We start from the raw sequence: 22,965 nt of genomic DNA on the forward strand, positions 1-22,965 counted from the left end.
ACTCACACACACAGACTCTCACACACACTCACACACACAGACTCTCACACACACACACACACTCACACACACACACAGACTCTCACACACACACAGACTCTCTCACACACACTCGCACACACACAGACTCTCACACACACTCGCACACACACAGACTCTCACACACACTCGCACACACACAGACTCTCACACACACTCGCACACACACAGACTCTCACCCACACTTGCACACACACAGACTCTCTCTCACACACACACACACACACAGACTCTCTCTCTCACACACACACACACACACAGACTCTCTCTCACACACGCACACACAGACTCTCTCTCACACACACACACACAGACTCTCTCTCACACACACAGACTCTCTCTCACACACAGACTCTCTCACACACACTCGCACACACACAGACTCTCACACACACTCGCACACACACAGACTCTCACACACACTCGCACACACACAGACTCTCACACACACTCACACACACACAGACTCTCACCCACACTTGCACACACACAGACTCTCTCACACACTCACACACAGACTCTCTCTCACACACACACACACACACTCTCTCTCACACACACGCACACACAGACTCTCACAGACACACAAACACTCAGGTACTTCACAGTTTGATAAACACCTTTCTGCACAATGCTCTAAGCACACTACACTGCCACAACCCTGCCCGTCGTTCGGCCGCCGGTACTGCTGAGTGCTGTCGTTGCAGCGGTTCCTCGGTTCGCGGGTCAGTGCTTTCCGTGCCGGTCCGGTGGATCTCTCAGTACCTGTTTGTGGAGGACGCGTTGTTCTCGGCTCCCTGGGCGCTTTGTGAGCGCGGGCGGGGGGAGCGATGACCTTTACTTGGGAAAGTGAAAGCTGTTCGCCTGTATCAGAGTTCAAACTGCGGGACACGAAGGAGGGCGCAGCACGAGCTCTCTCAGGACTGAAATAAACTGGTTTCTGGGGCATTGGAAATCAGTTAACCATGGAGGCACTAGGTAAGGTATATATTCGGGGTGTTTTTATTAGTTATTATAAGTAAAAGTCTGCTGTCTTTGTTAATTGTTTATTTGAATTTGTAAAACGCAGCCCCATAGCTGCCTGGAGTTTACAGGTGAAGTTTTCTCAGACTGTTCATCCATAACTATGCATTAAAACAAACTGCATCTTGGAGGAAATAATGTACGTAATACGTTCACTGAAAAAAAGTTTTGACTAGAAGTATTTCTCAATGTAAGAGTTAAGTATCTTTCAGTATTAGCAAATACGTCTATTCAAAACGTTTGTCATTGAAACTATTAGGGTTATTTCACTATTTCAGTATTTGATAGTTACCCCAGTGTCATAGTCATTTAAATGTAAGTACCGGTAAAATGACTTCCCGTTGAATTTGTGTGGAGAAGGCATCGGGGTACAGCCGATACTTCACTCGTATCGGCGAGATTTTCAAACCCTGTCGGCCGCTGCTTGTTCGTGTGAATTAGTTGATGTTAGTGTTCGATCGGGTGAAGTGTAAGGATGCAGTACTTCATTTGAATGTAATGGTAAATCACATGCTTGTGCAAAATGTAATTCAAGTTGAATCACATTAACCTGTTACCCAGTGTTAGCTATTTCACTCTGCTTCGCCTCAGTGTGTGTCTGTGTGTGTGTGTGTGTGTGTCACCCTTATAAAAGCACAGCAAAGTGTAATAAAGCACAGTGAATGTACAGTAAAGCACAGAGACATATGGTAAAGCACCTTCAAAAAACATGGCAAACCACAGTAAACTATGGTAAATACATAGCATAACACATGAAAAAACAAATGCGATTACTGTAGTACACTCTTATAGGGGAAGCTTATCCCTGATAATTCTCAGTACACAAAGCGATCGGCCTGTCTGAGTTTGCATAACAGTGACAAACAATATGTCAAAACAGCAGAGGGGAATTCCAGTATTAACACTGTATTCCCCAGGTAATGTTAGATTACCCTCGTCTTAGCGGTGCTTTATTACACAAACTTTATGGAGCTGGTTGTTAAAACTCTGGTTTGGCTGTATATTAAAAGCAGCAGAAAAGGAAGTGGTTTCTGCATTGCCAGTGTATTGCCAGTATAGTGCCTGTCTGTCTGTCTGTCGGTCATGCAGGCAGATAGACAGACAGACAATATCTCACTGCCTCTGAACATCTCCACCCTCTCCCTCAACCTCTCACTGCCTCTCTCAACATCTCAACCCTCTCTCTCAACCTCTCACTGCCTCTGAACACCTCAACCCTCTCTCTCAACCTCTCACTGCCTCTGAACATCTCAACCCTCTCTCTCAACCTCTCACTGCCTCTGAACATCTCAACCCTCTCTCTCAACCTCTCACTGCCTCTGAACATCTCAACCCTCTCTCTCAACCTCTCACTGCCTCTCTCAACATCTCAACCCTCTCTCAACCTCTCACTGCCTCTGAACATCTCAACCCTCTCCCTCAACCTCTCACTGCCTCTCTCAACATCTCAACCCTCTCTCTCAACCTCTCACTGCCTCTCTCAACATCTCCACCCTCTCCCCCAACCTCTCACTGCCTCTCTCAACATCTCAACCCTCTCTCTCAACCTCTCACTGTCTCTCTCAACATCTCAACCCTCTCTCTCAACCTCTCACTGCCTCTCTCAACATCTCAACCCTCTCTCTCAACCTCTCACTGCCTCTCTCAACATCTCAACCCTCTCTCTCAACCTCTCACTGCCTCTGAACATCTCAACCCTCTCTTTCAACCTCTCACTGCCTCTCTCAACATCTCAACCCTCTCTTTCAACCTCTCACTGCCTCTCTCAACATCTCAACCCTCTCGCTCAACCTCTCATTACCTCTGAACATCTCAACCCTCTCGCTCAACCTCTCACTGCCTCTGAACGTCTCAACCCTCTCTCTCAACCTCTCACTGCCTCTCTCAACATCTCAACCCTCTCTCTTAACCTCTCACTGCCTCTCTCAACATCTCCACCCTCTCTCTCAACCTCTCACTGCCTCTCTCAACATCTCAACCCTCTCCCTCAACCTCTCACTGCCTCTCTCAACATCTCAACCCTCTCTCTCAACCTCTCACTGCCTCTGAACATCTCAACCCTCTCTTTCAACCTCTCACTGCCTCTCTCAACATCTCAACCCTCTCTCTCAACCTCTCACTGCCTCTGAACATCTCAACCCTCTCTCTCAACCTCTCACTGCTTCTGAACATCTCAACCCTCTCCCTCAACCTCTCACTGCCTCTGAATGTCTCAACCCTCTCTCTCAACCTCTCACTGCCTCTCTCAACATCTCCACCCTCTCTCTCAACCTCTCACTGCCTCTCTCAACATCTCCACCCTCTCCCTCAACCTCTCACTGCCTCTCTCAACATCTCAACCCTCTCCCCCAACCTCTCACTGCCTCTGAACATCTCAACCCTCTCTCTCAACCTCTCACTGCCTCTAAACATCTCAACCCTCTCCCTCAACCTCGCACTGCCTCTGAATGTCTCAACCCTCTCTCTCAACCTCTCACTGCCTCTCTCAACATCTCAACCCTCTCTCTCAACCTCTCACTGCCTCTCTCAACATCTCCACCCTCTCTCTCAACCTCTCACTGCCTCTCTCAACATCTCAACCCTCTCCCTCAACCTCTCACTGCCTCTCTCAACATCTCAACCCTCTCCCCCAACCTCTCACTGCCTCTCTCAACATGTCAACCCTCTCCCTCAACCTCTCACTGCCTCTCTCAACATCTCAACCCTCTCCCTCAACCTCTCACTGCCTCTCTCAGGCTTTATTGGCATGACAAAATAATACGTTTTGCCAAAGCAGTTAAACAACAAACATGAACACAACTCATAAATACAAACAGATAACCCCCGTACCCCCCTCCCCCAATATGTCCCCCTCCCCTATACAACCCCCCTTATTCGCCCCTCAATCTCTCACTCTCAAACTCTCTCAATCTCTCCCTTACTCCTTCCCCCTCTCAGTGCCTCTCTCAATCCCTCTCCTGTTTTCCTCCTCTTTCCCCCCTCTTGCCCTCTTTCTCCTCCCCAGACTCTCTCCCTAATCCTCTCTCCTGTCTCCCTCCCTCTCTTGCTCCCTCTCTCCTCACCCTCATCCCTCTCCCTCTCCCCCTGTCTCTCCCTCTCCCCCTCTGCCTCTCCCCTGCTCCCCCTCCTCCCTGTACAGGCATGTTTGGCTGCATTGCTCAGCTCTCGCAGGGTCTCTATCACACACACAATCTCTTGAGATATGGTACTTTTCAGCTGTTTGTTTACTGGAAGCAGCCGGGTTATTGAAGGACAAACATTGACCGAGTCAGCAAATTAAACCTGAAACTGGGATTTAAACTCAAACTCAAATTCAAATGGCATGATGAACCGTACAAGCCTTGCCAAAGTGAATGCAGCAAACGCACAGAAATACTGAGCATTTATATCTGTCAAACAGTCCTCAATACCAGGTGTTTGAAAGCCTGTACTGTGCACTTCCAATGAGGAGGCTGCAGGCTGTAACACTGCACACAGATTTCTGCTGCATCTTTCTTGTCTCCAAAAAGATTTGTCGTTTTTACTCCGCTCAGTCCAGACGGTTGTCATGCTGATGCGCTGGGGAGGCCACACTGTGGTTGATCCCTGGAGCCAGCATTGCAGCCGTTGTGTGTGCTGATGCGACAGGGAGCAAAATAGGCTGATCCCTGGAGCCAGCATTACACTTCAGCCATTAACACCAGACAGAAGGATATATATCATCAGATGGAAGGAAACAAAGATGGGTCACATTAGTTTTACAGTAAAATAAACTATGTGTTAGTTGGTGCTTATCTTGGCGAGAGCTGGGTCAAATATCAGCATGAAGTTTTAACACCTACTCTCATGTAATGGAAATCTTAAAGAAACCTCCTTCTCTTTCTGCCAGATTGATAGAATATGTGTCTGTGACTTCTCTGTATTTTGTACAGAGGAGGATGAAATGTGTCTGATTCAATCTCTCCACTGTCACACTGGCTACAGAGTCAAGCCTCTCTGGGCTTCCCTATAATGTATATCTGCCTGTTTCAATCCGCAGCTTGTGGTCACTAATTCTGGAGTTGGTTAGGATCTTCCTGTGTTTTAGGTTTTTAATTATGGTGAGATAATCGGCCCAGGAGAATTTCCTGTTCTGGCAACTGGAACAATCTTGTTTATTTTGAGTTCTACCTGTGCTTTTACCAGGGGATACCAAAGCAGTACACTATGAGAAGAGGTATCTCTGATCTGCTAAACAGTTCAGCCTGTTCTTAGCTGTCATGTTGCAATGTTTTGTGTTCAGTTTGTGTCCCATCTGGAATAATGCTGTGCTTTGGCTCTGAGGCTGTGAAATGCATGTCTTTATAGAGAGCTGGATCACACAATGGGGTGTTCGAATGGTTTATTTATCTGCAGGAATGTGCACACAGCTGTTTTCAAGAGGCTCCGATGTCTTTGCCTGTGCTTGTACTTGTTGTTTGCATTTCTATGTGAAGTGATTCGGGATTCTCACACGTTCATCCAGAATATAAGCGGTTAGACAGGGGAGGGGAGGGGGTTTGGGCTTGAAGCAGTCACATGATTATTGGTATCTGTTTTATAGCTGCTCAGTCAAAGGGCATTGTGTTATGAAAGTCCATCTGATTATGATTAATGCAATCCTTCAGTGATAAAGTCCACACAGAGATGCATGTCTGTCTTTCTGCCTGCCTGTCTCTGCCTGTCTCTCTGTCTGTCTCTGTCTCTACCTGCCTGCCTGCCTGCCGGCCTGTCTCTGCCTGCGTTGTGTTTATTTCGTTTTTATTCCTGAGGGATCAATAGGAGTTTGAACCCTGGGCTCTCATTCCTCACTCCAGAGCGAGGGGACCCACGCTGTGCAGCTCAGACAGGCTGCTGTTTGCTTTGCATCACTGAGACACATTGTTTATTTGTCCTGTCTCCCTGCAGAGCCATGAAGCGCTTTTAGTTAAATAAACTGTTCCATTCACACAGCCTGTTGGGAGGAAATCAAACACACTGTGGAGTGGCCCTGAGAGCATCTTGAATGGATCTCAGCAGCTCTGCTGTCGTTAGTGAAAGTCAGAACTGGGCCTGATCCTTTTCAGGGGATCCCTAAATACCGTAATTGTCTCTCACCTTTTAGATTCATGTCTCTCACCTTTTAGATTCATGTGTTTGACTGGAGTTCTTCATTGGAAAACACCTTGTTAATTACACAACAGCTCTGACCAGCTGATCTGAGCTGTGACTGGGTAGGGTGGAGCTATCTGCAGTCACCAATAAGAAAGCGTCAGGTTTGATTAACGCCCGTTCCGTTAGATTTTCCTCAGCTTGGGTATCTCTTTCCCTGCTGCATTCGCACAACTGCTGGTCCAAAGCAGAGAATAAACTGAGAACGATGGCATTGATCAGCAAAGCACCAGTGAGTCAGTCAGTGGCAGAGGTGGGATTTGAACCGGTGACCTTCTGATTACAAGCCCTGGACTTTAACCACTGGACCACACTGTCTCTTATAGTGTAAAATTTATAGCTGACAGTCACGTATCTTATTAAACTTGTGCAAAATGTGCCCAAGGGATAAGATAATTACTAGCAGTTAATCCCTCGGTCACCAACGGGGAGTGGGTTCAGAGTGGAGAACGGGTCTGGATGGAGTTAGGAGGTAAAAATCTAAAGAGAAATAACAATTGCTATGTGTACTGGTTTTGCAACCAGCATAAAACTTGTTACCGTTAATATTTGTTTTGTGTTTGTTTGGCCAACGTGCCTTTTTGTTTTGTTAAAACTGTTTATTTTCTTGTTTGAATAAAAGCAGTGAGTGCTGTAGCGTCTCAGTTTCGCTCCGCAGTTACCTGTGTTGTGGAGTTAGTTCTGGTCTGACGTCACCAGCTGCAGCCATCGTGTGACACATAAAAGAAAAAGCAAACTACCTTTCCCAGTGCAGATGGGCAATGTCCCTCCTTCCTGACTTGTATCTGTCATTGATTTGTTGTGGGAAGCATTGGGGAAGCATTGTAAAGCACAGAGAGGTCTGGTAAAGCATAGGGAAGCATTGTAAAGCACAGAGGTGTGTGGTAAAGCATAGGGAAGCATTGTAAAGCACAGAGAGGTGTGGTAAAGCATAGGGAAGCATTGTAAAGCACAGAGAGGTGTGGTAAAGCATAGGGAAGCATTGTAAAGCACACAGAGGTCTGGTAAAGCATAGGGAAGCATTGTAAAGCACACAGAGGTCTGGTAAAGCATAGGGAAGCATTGTAAAGCACAGAGAGGTCTGGTAAAGCATATAATATTTGTGTGTGTGTGCTTGTGTGTTTCTCAGTGTGAGTGTGTGTGTATCTTAGTGTGTGAGTCTCTGAATCTCAGTGAGTGTGTATGTCAGTGTGTTTGTGAGTGTGTGTGTCTGTGTGACTCAGTGTGTCTCAGTGTGTGTGTCTCAGGGAGTGAATGTGTGTCTCAGTGAGTGTGTCTCAGGGAGTGAATGTGTCAGTGTGTGTGCGTGTGTCTCAGTGAGTGTGTCTCAGTGTGTGTGTCTCAGTGAGTTAATGTGTCAGTGTGTGTGTCTCAGGGAGTGAATGTGTCAGTGTGTGTCTCTCAGTGAGTTAATGTGTCAGTGTGTGTGCGTGCCTGTGTACAGTGCCTTGCATAAGTATTCACTCCTCTTGGACTTTTCCACATTTTGTAGTGTTACAACTTGGAATTAAAATGGATTTAATTGGGATTTTTACCATTTGATTTACACAACATACTTAACACTTTGACGGTGCAAAATATTTTTTATTGTGACACAAAAGTTAATTAAACAAAAAAAGACATTTGTTGGTTGCATAAGTATTCACCCCCCTGAGTCAATACTTGGTAGAAGCACCTTTGGCAGCAATTACAGTTGTGAGTCTTTTTGTGTAAGTCTCTACCAGCTTTGCACATCTGGATCCTACAATTTTTGCCCATTCTTCTTGGCAAAATTACTCAAGCTCTGTCAAGTTGGATGGGGACCGTTGGTGAACAGCAATTTTCAAGTCTTGCCACAGATTCTCAATCGGATTGAGGTCTGGGCTTTGACTGGGCCATTCTAAGACATTCGGGTTCTTGTTTTTAAACCACTCCAGTGTAGCTTTGGCTGTGTGTTTAGGGTCATTGTCCTGCTGGAAGGTGAACCTCCGCCCCAGTCCCAGGTCTCTTGCAGACTGAAACAGGTTTTCCTCTAGAATTTCCCTGTATTTGGCTCCATCCATGTTGCCCTCAATCCTGACCAGTTTCCCAGTCCTTGCCGATGAAAAGCATCCCCATAACATGATGCTGGCACCACCATGCTTCACTGTGGGGATGGTGTTCTCAGGGTGATGAGCAGTGTTGGCTTTGCGCCACACATAGCGTTTTGCACTAAGGCCAAAAAGTTCAATTTTGGTCTCATCAGACCAGAGAACCTTTTTCCACATGTTTGCTGTGTCTCCCACATGCCTTTTGGCAAAATCCAAACAGGATTTGATATGGGTTTTTTTTTCAGCAATGGCTTTCTTCTCGCCACTCTTCCATAAAGCACAGCTTTGTGGAGTGTCCGGGTTATAGTTGTCCCATGGACGGTTTCTCCCATCTCAGCTGTGGATCTCTCCAGCTCCTTCAGAGTTACCATTGGCCTATTGGTTGCTTCTCTGACTAATGCCCTCCTTACCTGGTCACTGAGTTTTGGTGGACGGCCTTCTCTAGGCAGAGTCGCGGTTTTTGCCATATTCTTTCCATTTTTTAATAATGGATTTAATGGTGCTCTGGAGGATGTTCAAAGTTTGGGATATTTTTTTATAACCCAACCCTGATTGGTGCTTCTCCAGAACTTTATCCCGGAATTGTTTTGATAGCTTCTTGGTCTTCATGATGCTGTTTTTTTAGATATGTTCTTGTCACAAAGACGGCCGGAGTGGGTGGCGTCAGACCAGAAGCAGGGAGTAAACAGACAGAGACTTGGGGTTTTGGTGGAGCTGAGCGAATGGTTTCGCTCAGGATTTAATAAAACAGCACAGAAAATAAAAGGTTTGAACAATGGAATACAAAACAGGACACGGCACTTGACGCCAAAATAAACAGACAGACAAAACGACTAGACACTAACACACAGGTGAAACGGAGACGAACAAACACGGTGAGAATACACTTATTATATTTATAATTACGCTGACGATTTTACTCCTTCTCTCTCACCCGTTCTCCACTCTCTGAACACCTAACCCTGAGTGCAAGAAATGTGCGTCTATATATACTATTGTGCTGGGATTCAATTACTAATTAATTATTCACTTGAATCCCAGCACGTGAATTAATTACGTGCAACCCCGTGCTCACATATTACATTTAACCAGCACGTGAAGTGATTTGTGCTCTCCTCGTGCCTAAATACAAATATACACTTTTAATACACGTGAAACACAGACCCGTTTATATCCCGTGTACCAATCTATACACCAACATTTACACACGCAACACGCAACACATAACACACAAATGCACACAGGGGCGGGGCGCATTGCCACATATACCCCCCCTTGTGCGCAGCACACATGGCCTCAACGGCCACCTCCCCCCTTAAAAATCCAGCAGTCCAGGACAAAGTCTTGGGCTGGGAAGGGAGGCTTCAGTGGGCCCATGGCTGGCCATGCTGTCAGCACCCCTGCCGGTAGTGGCACGGCTGACAGCCTGTTGGTCCCGTCCTGCAGCGAAAAAGCTGCGGGGGCAGGTGGTCCCCCGACCTCCCCCTTCTTCGTAGCCGGCAGCTCCCTCCTGTGGGGCTCCGGCCACAAGAACTCCTGCAGCGAAACTGCTGCTGGGGAAAGTGGTCTCCAGACCTCCTCCCCCTTCTTCGTGGCCGGCAGCTCCCCTTTCTGGGGCTCCGGCCACCGTACTCCCTGCGGAGGTACGGGCAGCAGAGGCAGCTCCTGCTCCTCTGCTCCGGGCGGTGGCGGAGGCAGAGGCAGCTCCTCTGCTCCTGGCGGTGGTTGAGGCAGTGGTAGCTCCAGCTCCTCTTCTCCTGGCGGCGGTGGAGGCAGAGGCAGCTCCAGCTCCTCTGCTCCTGGCGGTGGTGGAGGCAGAGGCAGCTCCTCTGCTCCTCTGCTCCTGGCGGTGGTGGAGGCAGAGGCAGCTCCAGCTCCTCTGCTCCTGGCGGTGGTGGAACCAGCAGGCATTCTCCCTCTGCTGGCAGCTTGGGTCCTACGGCTGTGGAAGCCCCGACTTCCCTCTTTTTGGGCTGTGGATGCACCGACTCCTCCCTTTTGGGCTGTGGACGCACCGACTCCTCCCTTTTGGGCTGTGGACGCACCGACTCCTCCCTTTTGGGCTGTGGACGCACCGACTCCTCCCTTTTGGGCTGTGGACGCACCGACTCCTCCCTTTTGGGCTGTGGACGCACCGACTCCTCCCTTTTGGGCTGTGGACGCACCGACTCCTCCCTTTTGGGCTGTGGACGTTCGGGCTCCCCCCACTCAGGCGTAGGACGTTCGGGCTCCTCCCACTCAGGCGTAGGACGTTCGGGCTCCTCCCACTCAGGCGTAGGACGTTCGGGCTCCTCCCGCTTGGGCTGTGGACGCTCAGGCTCCTCCCATTTGGGCTGTGGACGCTCAGGCTCCTCCCGCTCGGGCTGTGGACGCTCAGGCTCCTCCCATTTGGGCTGTGGACGCTCAGGCTCCTCCCATTTGGGCTGTGGACGCTCAGGCTCCTCCCGCTTGGGCTGTGGACGCTCAGGCTCCTCCCGCTTGGGCTGTGGACGCTCAGGCTCCTCCCGCTTGGGCTGTGGACGCTCAGGCTCCTCCCGCTTGGGCTGTGGACGCTCAGGCTCCTCCCCATAACTGCGGAAGGGACAGTGGGCGAACAGGTGATCCTGGTCACAGAGGAGGCACCCCGACGATGGCTTGTTACATCGCCGTGGATGCCTGGCCCTTAGGCGGCACTCCTCCTCCCTGTCCTTCACCTCTTTATCTGTCTCCCGCTTGGGCTGTGGAGGCAAAACCAGCAGGCATTCACCCTCTGCTGGTGGAGATGGGGACAGCAGGTACTCCTCTGCTGGTGGTCCTGCTACCTGGGCTGCTGTTCCGTTTATCATTGCCTCCAGGTAGCTGAGGAGAAACTCCACACCTTCCTCCAAGGTGTGTTCCTGCTGATAGGCCTCCCATCTCTCACTGTCCATCATCCACAGGGCCCGAACGACTATGGGCAGAGCCTGGGCCTCCAGCCCAGCATTCTCCAGGAACCAGTCCCGCCATTTTGTGGCGTCTTCTGCCATTATATATATATATATATTTTTTTTTTCTTTTAAACAAAACCCCTCCTGGTCTGACGCTTGGAGGCGCGGCTATCCCACGATGACACCACGTGTCACAAAGACGGCCAGAGTGGGTGGCGTCAGACCAGAAAAGGAATACACAGACAGAGACGGTGGTGATGATGAGTTGAGTGCAATGGCTGCACTCAGCGTTTATTTAACAAATAAAAGGGTTGTAAACAGCACAAAACAGGACACGGCACTTGACGCCAAAATAAACAGACAGACAAAACGACTAGACACTAACACACAGGTGAAACGGAGACGAACAAACACGGTGAGAATACACTTATTATATTTATAATTACGCTGACGATTTTACTCCTTCTCTCTCACCCGTTCTCCACTCTCTGAACACCTAACCCTGAGTGCAAGAAATGTGCGTCTATATATACTATTGTGCTGGGATTCAATTACTAATTAATTATTCACTTGAATCCCAGCACGTGAATTAATTACGTGCAACCCCGTGCTCACATATTACATTTAACCAGCACGTGAAGTGATTTGTGCTCTCCTCGTGCCTAAATACAAATATACACTTTTAATACACGTGAAACACAGACCCGTTTATATCCCGTGTACCAATCTATACACCAACATTTACACACGCAACACGCAACACATAACACACAAATGCACACAGGGGCGGGGCGCATTGCCACAGTTCTCTAACAAACTCTGGGGCCTTCCAGAAACAGGTGTATTTAATCTGAGATCATGTGACACTTTAATTATTATTATTATTATTATTATTTATTTCTTAGCAGACGCCCTTATCCAGGGCGACTTACAATCGTAAGCAAATACATTTCAAGTGTTACAATACAAGTAATACAATAAGAGCAAGAATACAATAACTTTTGTTCAAGCAAAGTAAAGTGTGACAAACCACAATTCAATAATACAGCAGATAATAGTGATAGTTACATCAGGATATGATTAAATAGTGATAGTTACATCAGGATGTGATTAAATACAAAGTACTACAGGTTAAACACTTTGCAGATTACAGTATTCTGAAGTACAGGATTAAATTCAGTAAAATAGGGGGCAGATAAGAGCAAAATAAAGCACATTTACATGAAGGGTGATAGTGGCCCAGGATACAAACAGAGGAGTTCTACTGGTGCTCTTTGAAGAGGTGAGTCTTAAGGAGGCGCCGGAATGTGGTCAGGGACTGGGCAGTCCTGACATCTGTAGGAAGGTCATTCCACCACTGCGGAGCAAGGGTGGAGAAGGAGCGGGCTCTGGAGGCAGGGGAGCGTAGCGGAGGTAGAGCTAGTCTTCTAGTGCAGGCGGAGCGGAGAGGTCGAGTGGGGGTGTAGGGAGAGATGAGGGTCTGGAGGTAGCTGGGTGCAGTCTGGTCAAGGCATTTGTAGGCTAGTACAAGAGTCTTGAACTGGATGCGAGCAGTGATCGGGAGCCAGTGGAGCGAGCGGAGTAGTGGAGTAGCGTGGGCGAAGCGAGGCAGAGAGAACACCAGGCGGGCAGCAGAGTTCTGGATGAGCTGGAGCGGACGGGTGGCGGACGCAGGGAGGTCAGCCAGGAGGGAGTTGCAGTAGTCTAGGCGGGAGAGTACCAGGGCCTGGACCAGGAGCTGGGTAGCATAGTTGGTGAGGAAGGGTCGGATTCTTCGGATGTTGCTCAGGAAGAATCGGCAAGTGCGTGCCAGAGTGGAGATGTGCTGGGAATAAGAGAGGCAGGGGTCCAGGGTGACTCCAAGGTTCTTAGCGGAGGAAGAGGGAGAGAGTGTGGTAGATTCCAGAGGAACAAAGATAGAGAGATCAGAGGAGGGGGAGGAGGAGGGAAAGAAAAGGAGGTCAGATTTAGAGAGGTTGAGTTTGAGGTGATGCGAGTGCATCCAGGAGGAAATAGCAGACAGACAGGTAGAGATACGGGAGGAGATGGTGGAGTCAGAGGTGGGGAAGGAGAGGAAAATCTGAGCATCATCAGCATAGAAATGGTATGAGAAACCATAGGATGCGATGAGGGGGCCCAGGGAGCGGGTGTAGAGAGATAACAGGAGAGGACCCAAGACTGACCCTTGGGGGACTCCAGTTAAGAGAGGGTGAGGTGTGGAGGTTGCTCCACGCCAGGTTACCTGGTAAGTGCGGTTGGAGAGGTAGGAGGAGAACCAGGCCAGAGCAGTGCCAGAGATCCCCAGGTCAGCAAGAGATGATAGTAGAATAGAGTGATCAACAGTGTCAAAGGCAGCAGAGAGGTCGAGGAGAATTAGGACAGAGGAGAGAGAGGCAGCTCGGGCACACTTAAGTGAGTTGGTGACAGACAGGAGGGCGGTTTCAGTGGAGTGAGCAGAGCGGAAGCCAGATTGGAGAGGGTCAAGCAGAGAGTGGTTGGACAGGAAAGCAGAGAGCTGGCGGTGTACAGTCCGCTCGAGGGTTTTGGAGAGGAAGGGTAGGAGGGAGACAGGATGGTAGCTCTGGAGGGAGGTGGGGTCGAGGGTAGGTTTTTTGAGGAGGGGAGTGATAGAGGCATTTTTGAAGGCAGAGGGAAAGATACCAGAAAGTAGAGAGGTGTTGAGGAGTGAGGAGATGAAGGGGAGTAGAGCAGGAGCAGCAGCTTGAAAGAGGTGAGTGGGGAGGGGGTCCAAGGCACACGTGGTGGGTTTGTGACCCTGGAGCAGGGAGGAGAGGTCAGAGTCTGAGAGGGGCAAGAAGGTGGAGAAGGAGGGCAAGTAAGTAGGGGATGTAGTGGGTGTAGGGGTTGGAGCAGGAGGGGGTGCGGGGGAGGGAGAGGTGTTAAAGAGTTTGCGGATATCTGAGATTTTAGAAGAGAAGAAGGAGGTAAAGTCATCAGGGGAGATAGAGGAGGGAGGAGGAGGGGGGGAGGGTTTAGGAGGGAGGAGAAGGTAGAGAATAGTTTACGTGGGTTGTTAGAGGAGGCTTGGATTACAGATTGGAAATAAGCACATTTAGCAGAGGAGAGAGTAGAGGAGAAGGAGGAGAGGAGAGTGCGGTAAAGGTCTAGGGCAGCAGGGAGTTTGGTTCTCTTCCATTTCTTTTCAGCAGATCGCAGTGTGATTCTTGCCAAGCGGAGCGCAGAGGAGAGCCAGGGATGGGGAGGGGAGGGGCGAGCAGGACGGGAGGTGTAATTGCACACAGGTGGACTCCATTCAACTAATTATGTGACTTCTGAAGGCAATTGGTTGCACCAGAGCTTATTTAGGGGTGTCACAGCAAAGGGGGTGAATACTTATGCAATCAAGACTTTTCAGTTTTTTATTTGTAAATAATTTTGAAAAATATGTAGATTTTTTTCCCCACTTCAACATTATGGACTATTTTGTGTAGATCAGTGTGGCAAAGTGCCCCGCCCCTGTGTGCATTTGTGTGTTCTGTGTTGTATATATGCGTGCGTATGTTAATGTTGGTGTATAGATTGGTACACGGGATATAAACAGGTCTGTGTTTCACGTGTGTTTAAATTGTATATTTGTATTTAGGCACGGGATTGCACATCACGCACGTGCATTTAAAATATAATATGCGAGCACGGGGTTGCACAGAATTAATTCACGTGCTGGGATTCAAGTGAATAATTAATTAGTAATTGAATCCCAGCACAACAGTATATATAGATGCACGTTTCATTCAGTCGGGGTTAGGTGTTCGGTGAGTGGAGAACGAGTGTGGAGAAGGAGGTAATAAGAATAATAATAATAATAATAATAAGGAAAGAACTGTCTCACTCACCGTGTTTCGTTTGTCTGTCTGTCTGTTTACTGTCTAGTCCGTTTTGTTTGTCTTTTTATTTTGGCGTGTAGTGCCGTGTCCTGTGTTTTTGTCTGTTAAAACCTTTTATTTTCTGTTTATTAAATGCTGAGCGCGATCACGCGCCCAGCTTATACCAAACCACATCTCTCTGTCGTTTGTGTTCCTGTTTCTGGTCTGACGCCACCCACTCCGGCCGTCTTTGTGACAATCAGTGACAAAAAATCCCAATTAAATCCATTTTAATTCCAGGTTGTAACACTACAAAATGTGAAAAAGTCCAAGGGGGGTGAATACTTATGCAAGGCACTGTAGCTCTTGGTGACATCTGACCGCATGTGCTGCAAGGGGGGGGTTAATCTCAGACTAATTTTAAAGCTTCTTTCCAAAAACAAGCCGCTGAGAGCTCGGGTTCCACAGGGTCCTGGCATCTTTTCTGGGGTTAGATATGGAGTGTGTTGTGGTAGGAGTTTGGACCTCTCTAATCTCTCCTTCTCTAATCTCTCGTTCTCTGATCTCTCACTCTCCCTCCCCCTCACCCCCCCCCCCCCCCCCTCCTGTCTCCAGACTGTTTCTCCCAGGGCTCGGAGCTACGATGCCGGTCCTGAAGAGCCTGCCTGGGAAGCTCCGAGGGTCCAAGCACAGCAGGAATCTGGGAACGCCGTCGACAGCCCCCGGAGCGCTTATCCTGGGAACAATGAACGGGGGGGCAAACCCCTTTGAGGAGGAGGAGGGTGAGAGGGGGGACAACCCCTTCGAGGACAAGGAGGAGGAGGGGGGTGGGGCGAACCCCTTCGAGGAAGAGGAGGGGGGGGAGAGCCCCGCCAGACCCTCCCCGGATCCCTTGAAGAATGAAGAGTGCAGCAGCTCCCTGAGGGGGACCTTGGACAGGATCCGGGGTGTCTCCCCTCTCAAGACCCTGGGCAAGCTGGGCAAGGGGCTGCGCAGTTCTGTCAGGGGAAAGGGGACCCCCGGGGAGGAGAAGACCCCCAGCAGGTCCTCTGAGAAAGACAAGAGGAAGAGCAGCCACAGGAGCTCTGAGGAGCCGACATCCATACTGAGGTACAGAGTGTGTTACAGTGTGGAGCAATACAATACAGAGCAATGCAATACAGTGCAACACAGTACAGTACAGGGACGCGGGAAGTGGGGGTGCTGGGGGTGTGGCCGCACAGGCAACTTTTCTCATTTACTTTATGAATGAGCATTTGCATTGCCTGCAAGAACGTCATGAATCAATGTTTGTGTGTGCTGTAATTTAGTGTTTCAACCAATTAGCACTAAGCATTGCTATGCGAGGGCGGGCGTTCATTGTTCCAACCTATCACTGATAGTATCAGCACCAAGCACTGTCGTGCGAGAGACCGCGTTTGCTTACAAATGCGTCCTGACCTCGCAACTGGTTTCGCTATGATAACTGTGTGTTTAACAGTGTGGGATGGCAAAACATTACAAATGAATCTCTGTAACTTCCAGAACCACATTTAAACAGTCGAGAAGAAAGGATATTTAACTGTTAACATGTGTCAATATATTTCTCCATAAACAAATCATAACCTTCCTGCGTTTCTTTTTACTAGTAAGAACCAGTCCACGTTCTGTATGCCACTTATTTTAATTTAATTAAACCAAATAAATCGTGCTCTAAACTGTATTTGTAGTGGTGCTGTCTTCTCTGTCATGTTCTTTTCTATTCACTCTGCCCTTTTTTAACTGTGACTGCAGCAGCCCAGGCCAGTGAGGCACGATCATTTCCATAAGTAGGCTCATACTAGTACTGGATTTGGAATGTGAGATTTTTTTACTATGGATTCAAGTAGAAAGTGACAGTTTATGTTTTCGATAAGAACTCAGAAGAGATGTTCAGTCGTAAGGAAGGCAGATTAACAAGGTAAGCTTATGTCTGTTTTAATTGGATGTATACACGGCATGACAAGCTGCCATTTTCATTTTTAGCTTCCAGTAGAAAATAGTTTTTCCATTGACCATTGTGATTGTTACATTTTGAGTTGAATATTTTGTAACTGACCGCAATGTAATGGGGGAGTTCCAAAATGTACAAAAGAAATGCAAGACGTGTATAAAAGGAAGGCGGGGAGGGAGGGATGCAAGACGTTTATAAATGAGAGAGTGGGTGAAACTACTAAGAGATAACACAATTCAAATAAAAACTAAATCTAAACAAATCATTTTTCAGCGATTTTAACTTCATTCGATCTTACTTTCACTCTAAAGAATTACTCACAGATAAACCAACGCAACAAGCTCCATTGCTAACAGGTTTATTGCTCTGTGTCCCAGGATTGCTAATTGTACATTTTTGCTATTTGGTAAGTTTATCAAGCCGTGTGTATCCAGACAGGATATCTGTATTTTATGAAATCAGCGGTGTGTAGTGTAGTGACTACATCCTCCTCACAGTGAGAGGAAAGCCATCAATTTTCATTAAGGAATGTAGAGCTGCAAAATATTTGAGCTCGATTTAATCCAGCCCATGATTAAACAATGCTAATTACAGCTTTACAGACAGGTAGAGAGAACAGAAATAAATCTAAAAATCTACCAACCCTATATTAATAAGTAACAGCTGCTACCCAATGCTAAGCAGTAGCGCGCTGCCTTTAAAACTGTAACTTTGTTTCTCAATGCGTCTACACAATGAATGTACAAAAGGCGGAACTTTCCCGATCAGCATGGGTGTGTGTAACATGTTTTCAAGTCTGATCTGTGTTATGAGACCACCACAATTTATAACGTGTGAATATACACGTTTCGACTAGAAAGCACAGTACAAGCAGGCTATGTGGTTAGTATGTCATTGCATTTTATTTATTCAACATCCAATTTGCAACATAGTTAATACGTTGCCTTGTTGCTTTGAATCTTACCTAAATATTTTTAGACTTGTGTTTCTAATGTCTTATTCCTTATGAAACTCACTTGGTCTGTGCATATTTTGATGGTGAAATGCACACAAAATTATGATTTTGTATATATTTAAATATTACCCGAAGGTGCCCCCCCCCTTTCATTTTCGTCGCACCCAGTTTGAAATTCGTTCCCGCGTCTCTGGTACAGTACAGTACAATACAACACAGTGTAGTGCAATACAGTACAGAGCAATACAATACAGTGCAACACAGTACAGTGCAGTACAATACAACCCAGTGTAGTGCAATACAATACAGTACAGCAGAATGCAGTACAATACAATACAATACAATACAATACAGAACAGTTGAGGAGCTGGTATCCATACTGAGGTAGAGCGTGCAGGCAAGCAGGACAGTACAGAGCAATACACAGGACAGTGCAAAACTGCAAAGCAGCACAATACAGAACAGAGCAAACTGCACAGCACAGAGAAATACTGAAACATGCGTACTGTCTTTAAACCTGTTTGCTGCAGTGTGCTGTTTGTATCTCACAGCAGTGTGCTGTTTGTATCTCACTGCAGTGTGCTGTTTGTATCTCACTGCAGTGTGCTGTTTGTATCTCACTGCAGTGTGCTGTTTGTATCTCACTGCAGTGTGCTGTTTGTATCTCACTGCAGTGTGCTGTTTGTATCTCACAGCAGTGTGCTGTTTGTATCTCACTGCAGTGTGCTGTTTGTATCTCACTGCAGTGTGCTGTTTGTATCTCACTGCAGTGTGCTGTTTGTATCTCACTGCAGTGTGCTGTTTGTATCTCACAGCAGTGACACGCTGTATCAGGTGGTTTGATATTTCTTAACTTGTTTCTTCTCTCTGTGCTGCTCCTCTTGTCCTGTGTTTCGGTTGTTTGGACAGTGGTGGTGTGCTGGGTTAGTTCACAAGTGTGTGTGTCTCTGTGCATCACTGTGTGTGTCTGTGTGAGTCTCTGTCTGTCACTGTGTGTGTGTCACTGTGTGTATGTGTCTCTCTCTCTCTCTCTCTCTCTCTCTCTCTCTCTCTCTCTCTCTGTCTCTCTCTCTTCTCTCTCTCTCTCTCTCTCTCTCTCTCTCTGTGTTTCTCTCTCTCTTTCTCTTTGTTTCTCTCTCTTTCTGTCTGTGTTTCTCTCTCTCTCAAATTCTAAATTCAAATTCAAAAATGCTTTATTGGCATGGCGAGAGCGCTCAGGTATTGCCAAAGCTTTTATAATACAAAACAGAAATAATAAAACAGAAATACAATTACAGAACATAACAAACACAAAAAAACATTGTTCCCTTCCCTTTGAACGATATAACTACCTCCCTCTTTCCACCCTCCCTCCCTCCCTCCTCATCACCAGTAACCCATGGTCGTGTATGCAGGGTGTCACACACTGTCCCTCAGGTTGTGGCAGTCAGACACATACTATGCTGCTAGATTTGCAGTTCGCTGCTCCTCTCCTAGAAGGATGGGGATTTTACTCGAATTGGAGAGGAGGTTAAACTCTGCCATTTGTTTTTTGAATTGGGGGATATATCTCTCCCGTATCTCTGTGTATTTTGGGCAGGACAACAGGAAGTTCATTTCTGTTTCTACCTCTCCCAGATCACAGTGACAGCACAGCCTTTTTTCTTTGGCAATCCAGGTTTTTTGTGCCGGCCAGTTTCGATGGCCAGGCTGTGGTCACTGAGTCTGTACTTGGTCAGGATCTGTCTATGTTTTGTGTTTTTGACCCTGACCAGATATTCTGCCAGGGTAAATTCTTTTTTTAGGTCCAGATAGCATTGTAATTTATTGTGTGATTTAATTTCGTTATTCCAATGTACTTTATAATTGTTTTCCAGATTTAGATTAATTTGTTTCATTTTTTGTGCTGGTTGGTGGTGTTCTGAAGCTCGCTGGTATTAATTTGACTTATTTGGCTGAGCTTCAGTACCATTCTACTGAGGGGGTTCTCTTGTGGGGGCTGTGTGCAGCTCCGCAGTGCAGTGTGGTGGTAGGACTGCAGATCAGCCTGCTGTAGATGGACCCAGTAGTTGAGTGCTTGTTTCTGTATGGAGTGGAGTAAGGGGAACCGGCCCAATTCAGCCCTGCAAGCGCTATTGGCTGCACTCCTGTGAACCTGCAGGAGGTGTTTACAGAATTCCAGATGGAAATTCTCTATGGGGCTTTGATCCCATTTTTTATAATCAGGGTTCATAAGGGGACCCCATACTTCACTACCATACAGAAGGATTGGCTTTATTATGCTGTTGAAAATTTGTAGCCAAATTTTTATTGGTGGTTTAATTTTGTATAGCCAATTCTTTATTGCATAAAAAGCCCTGCGCGCTTTATCTCTTAATGCATTTATAGCCAGGTTGAAGTTCCCAGACGCACTGATTTTTAGACCCAGGTAATTGTAGCTGGTGCTGTGCTCCAGGGTGTTGTTTCCCAGGGTGAAGTGGTACCTCTCTCTCTCTGTGTTTCTCTATCTCTAGCAGCTATGTAAATCCTTTGCTTTATTGCTTTATTGTTTTATTGTTTTATTGTGAGCTACAGAGCAGTTTCAAATGAGTTTTGACGTGATTCAGAAAAGCGTTTGTCCAGGCTGAAGACCTCGGCTTTACTGGAGTTCATCAGAGATTTCACTGCACTGAAGTTAGTATTGTAGCTGCCTGCCTGTAGCTCCCCTGTGGAATAGACAGGAGGCAGTGCTCTGTGCGTGGCAGAGGGGGGTCAGAGAAATCCAAACTGTAACGAGAGAGAGAGAGGTTTTAAACCTACTGAAAATATAACTTCCTCCCGGGTTTGAAATAAAGACCAGTTTATAATGAAAAGCGTCAGAGCAGTAATATGGAGACAGCTATTTTCACGACTTTCTTATTCTATTGGAGTAGCTGCCTTGAACGATTGCATTGCTATTGCATTGCCATTATAGTGCCATTACATTACCATTGCCGTGCCATTGGATTGCCATTGGATTAGGAAATGCGGATTGCACTTCTACCAAATATCTGTTTTCAATGAGTATGCTTCTGAAAAGACTCCTTAAATCATAGCGGAAGTGCAGAGGTGGCTTGTGCAGCTGTGATTTCTGTCCCCTCTGTAGCTATCCAGCTACACACCTCCAGTGGTCAGAAACATGACAGTGTAATCTGAAGCATTTTAAACACAGCAGACCCTGTCTAACACCCCTCTCTCCCCCTCCTTCTCCTTCCCCCCTCCCATGTCCCTCCCTCTCCCCTGCCTTCCTCTCCCCGCTCTTTGTCCCCACCCCACCCCCCCCTGTGGTGTGCGCAGCCGTCTCCCTGGGAAGCGCAAGGAAAGCCTGTCGAATGGCGAGCTGAGCCCCCCAGAGAGGGAAGGGGGAGAGGGGGACCCCAAGAGGAGACTCTCCTTCCTGAAGATCGGCCTGGGGGGTAAGAGCCGGCGCGAGTCCCAGGCCGAAAAACTGTCCCTGGAGAGAGAGGGGGAGCGAGTGGAGGAAGAGAGGGAGGGAGAGAAGGAGGAGGAGAAGAAGGCCAAAGAGCCACTTTCAGGTGAGACAGCTTCAGATATGGAAAAAGACCTTCTATATAATATATGAAATGTAATGGAGAGTTTCATTCTCTTGAACGCTTTGCTGTGCCTGGAGGTGGGTCTGTCGTACAAGGAGTGCAACAGAATGAAACACACTCTCAACACGATTAGGGAGAGACACCCAAGCCTGATAAACAGATTATAAGAGACACCCAACACACCACAGATTCATTTATATAAACCTGAGGTAAAGGGAGAGGGGAGAGCGAGGAGGGAGGATCTGTCATACACAGAGCGTGCTGTGCTGTTACTGTGGGGAACCTAACTGAATCTGTGACAGGACAGTACAGGACTTTGAGTTGGAAAGAAGCCTCTCTGAATGGCTGGGCTGGTGTTTCACGGGAAACATTTACTGAAGACTCATTTTGGTGTTGAGTGTTTCTTCCATCTTGATGACGGCACGCTGCCAGACTGTGGCGTGCTTGTATTGTGTCCTGTGGAGCGCTGGCTGCAGTCCTCAGGGCTTGGTATCTCTGCGCTCCAGAGCTCTGTTTACACACCCTGGGCATGCTGAGATGAGAGGCTGCCTGTGAACTCTGGTCCTGGGGTGTGCAGCAGGAGAGTGGGGGGATTGGGCCTTCACTAGCTCTGAGCTCTCAGGCTGCAATGGCAATAAGCCACACAGCATCTGGAAGCAGGATGTACACAGAGGGTAGAGAAACACTGCTGGTAGCTGTTCAATACCACTCAGGCAGAGAGAATAATTAAAGTGTATCTACACTGATGAAGGCACTAGAGCCCAAATGCTTGACTCAGTTTAGTTTCAGTAACACCATACTTGCCAACATTTGGAAACTGTTCAGCGGGACGCTCGTCCCCTGGGGGGTGGGGGTGTTATATGCATCATACACATGGGAGGGGTCACACGCAAAAAACACTCTATCATATAATAATAGACGTATCCCCTCAACTCAACACCACACGACCAGCATGACAGTAAACACAGACACTATGAAGCATTCTTACCTTTGTATAAGTTGGTGATCAGCAGGTGTCAGCCGCACGAAGAGCACAGCGTGTGGTTTTCACTAACTCTGTTGTGCAGAATAAATTAATTTTTTTCTATGTGTAAATATCTGGACTTTCTGACTATGCATCGGGACGTGGAACATTTTCTAGGAAATCGGGACTGACTCAACCATATAGGGACTGCTGGCATGTATGATAACACTGATGAAAGCACTAGAGCCCAAACGCTGGTCTGCTTGACTCAGTTTAGTTTCAATAACACTGATGAAGGCACTAGAGCCCAAATGCTGGTCTGCTTGACTCAGTTTAGTTTCAGTAACACTGATGAAGGCTCTAGCTGTGCTTGTCTGCTTGCAGTAATACTGATGAAGGCTCTAGCTGTGCTTGTCTGCTTGTCTCAGGTCTTTTAGACGCTGCAGTGGTTCGTTTGAAGTGTCTGAAGAGTGTCAGGGCTGCTTGTTCTGTGTATTTATTTTCGGATGTCCTT

General features: G+C 47.5%; 1 protein-coding gene across 2 annotated transcripts in view; it reads left to right on the forward strand.

Annotated features, from left to right (window-relative positions):
• LOC117402343 (tumor necrosis factor alpha-induced protein 2-like) overlaps window positions 1–22,965 on the forward strand; it is a 72,151-nt gene that overhangs the window by 29,252 nt on the left and 19,934 nt on the right. Inside the window, exons 1-3 of one of the 2 annotated variants that reach the window (XM_034004672.3) lie at window positions 338–1,017; window positions 15,625–16,119; window positions 21,231–21,469. In XM_034004672.3, coding sequence (XP_033860563.1) covers window positions 15,653–16,119; window positions 21,231–21,469 — 706 coding nt within the window. In that variant the 5' untranslated portion in view covers window positions 338–1,017; window positions 15,625–15,652. Of the gene's footprint in view, window positions 1–337; window positions 1,018–15,624; window positions 16,120–21,230; window positions 21,470–22,965 lie in introns of those variants that run through there. The other variant, XM_034003827.3, reaches the window with a different exon arrangement.

This window comes from Acipenser ruthenus, chromosome 30, assembly GCF_902713425.1.
Source record: "Acipenser ruthenus chromosome 30, fAciRut3.2 maternal haplotype, whole genome shotgun sequence".
Classification (NCBI taxonomy): Eukaryota; Metazoa; Chordata; class Actinopteri; order Acipenseriformes; family Acipenseridae; genus Acipenser; species Acipenser ruthenus.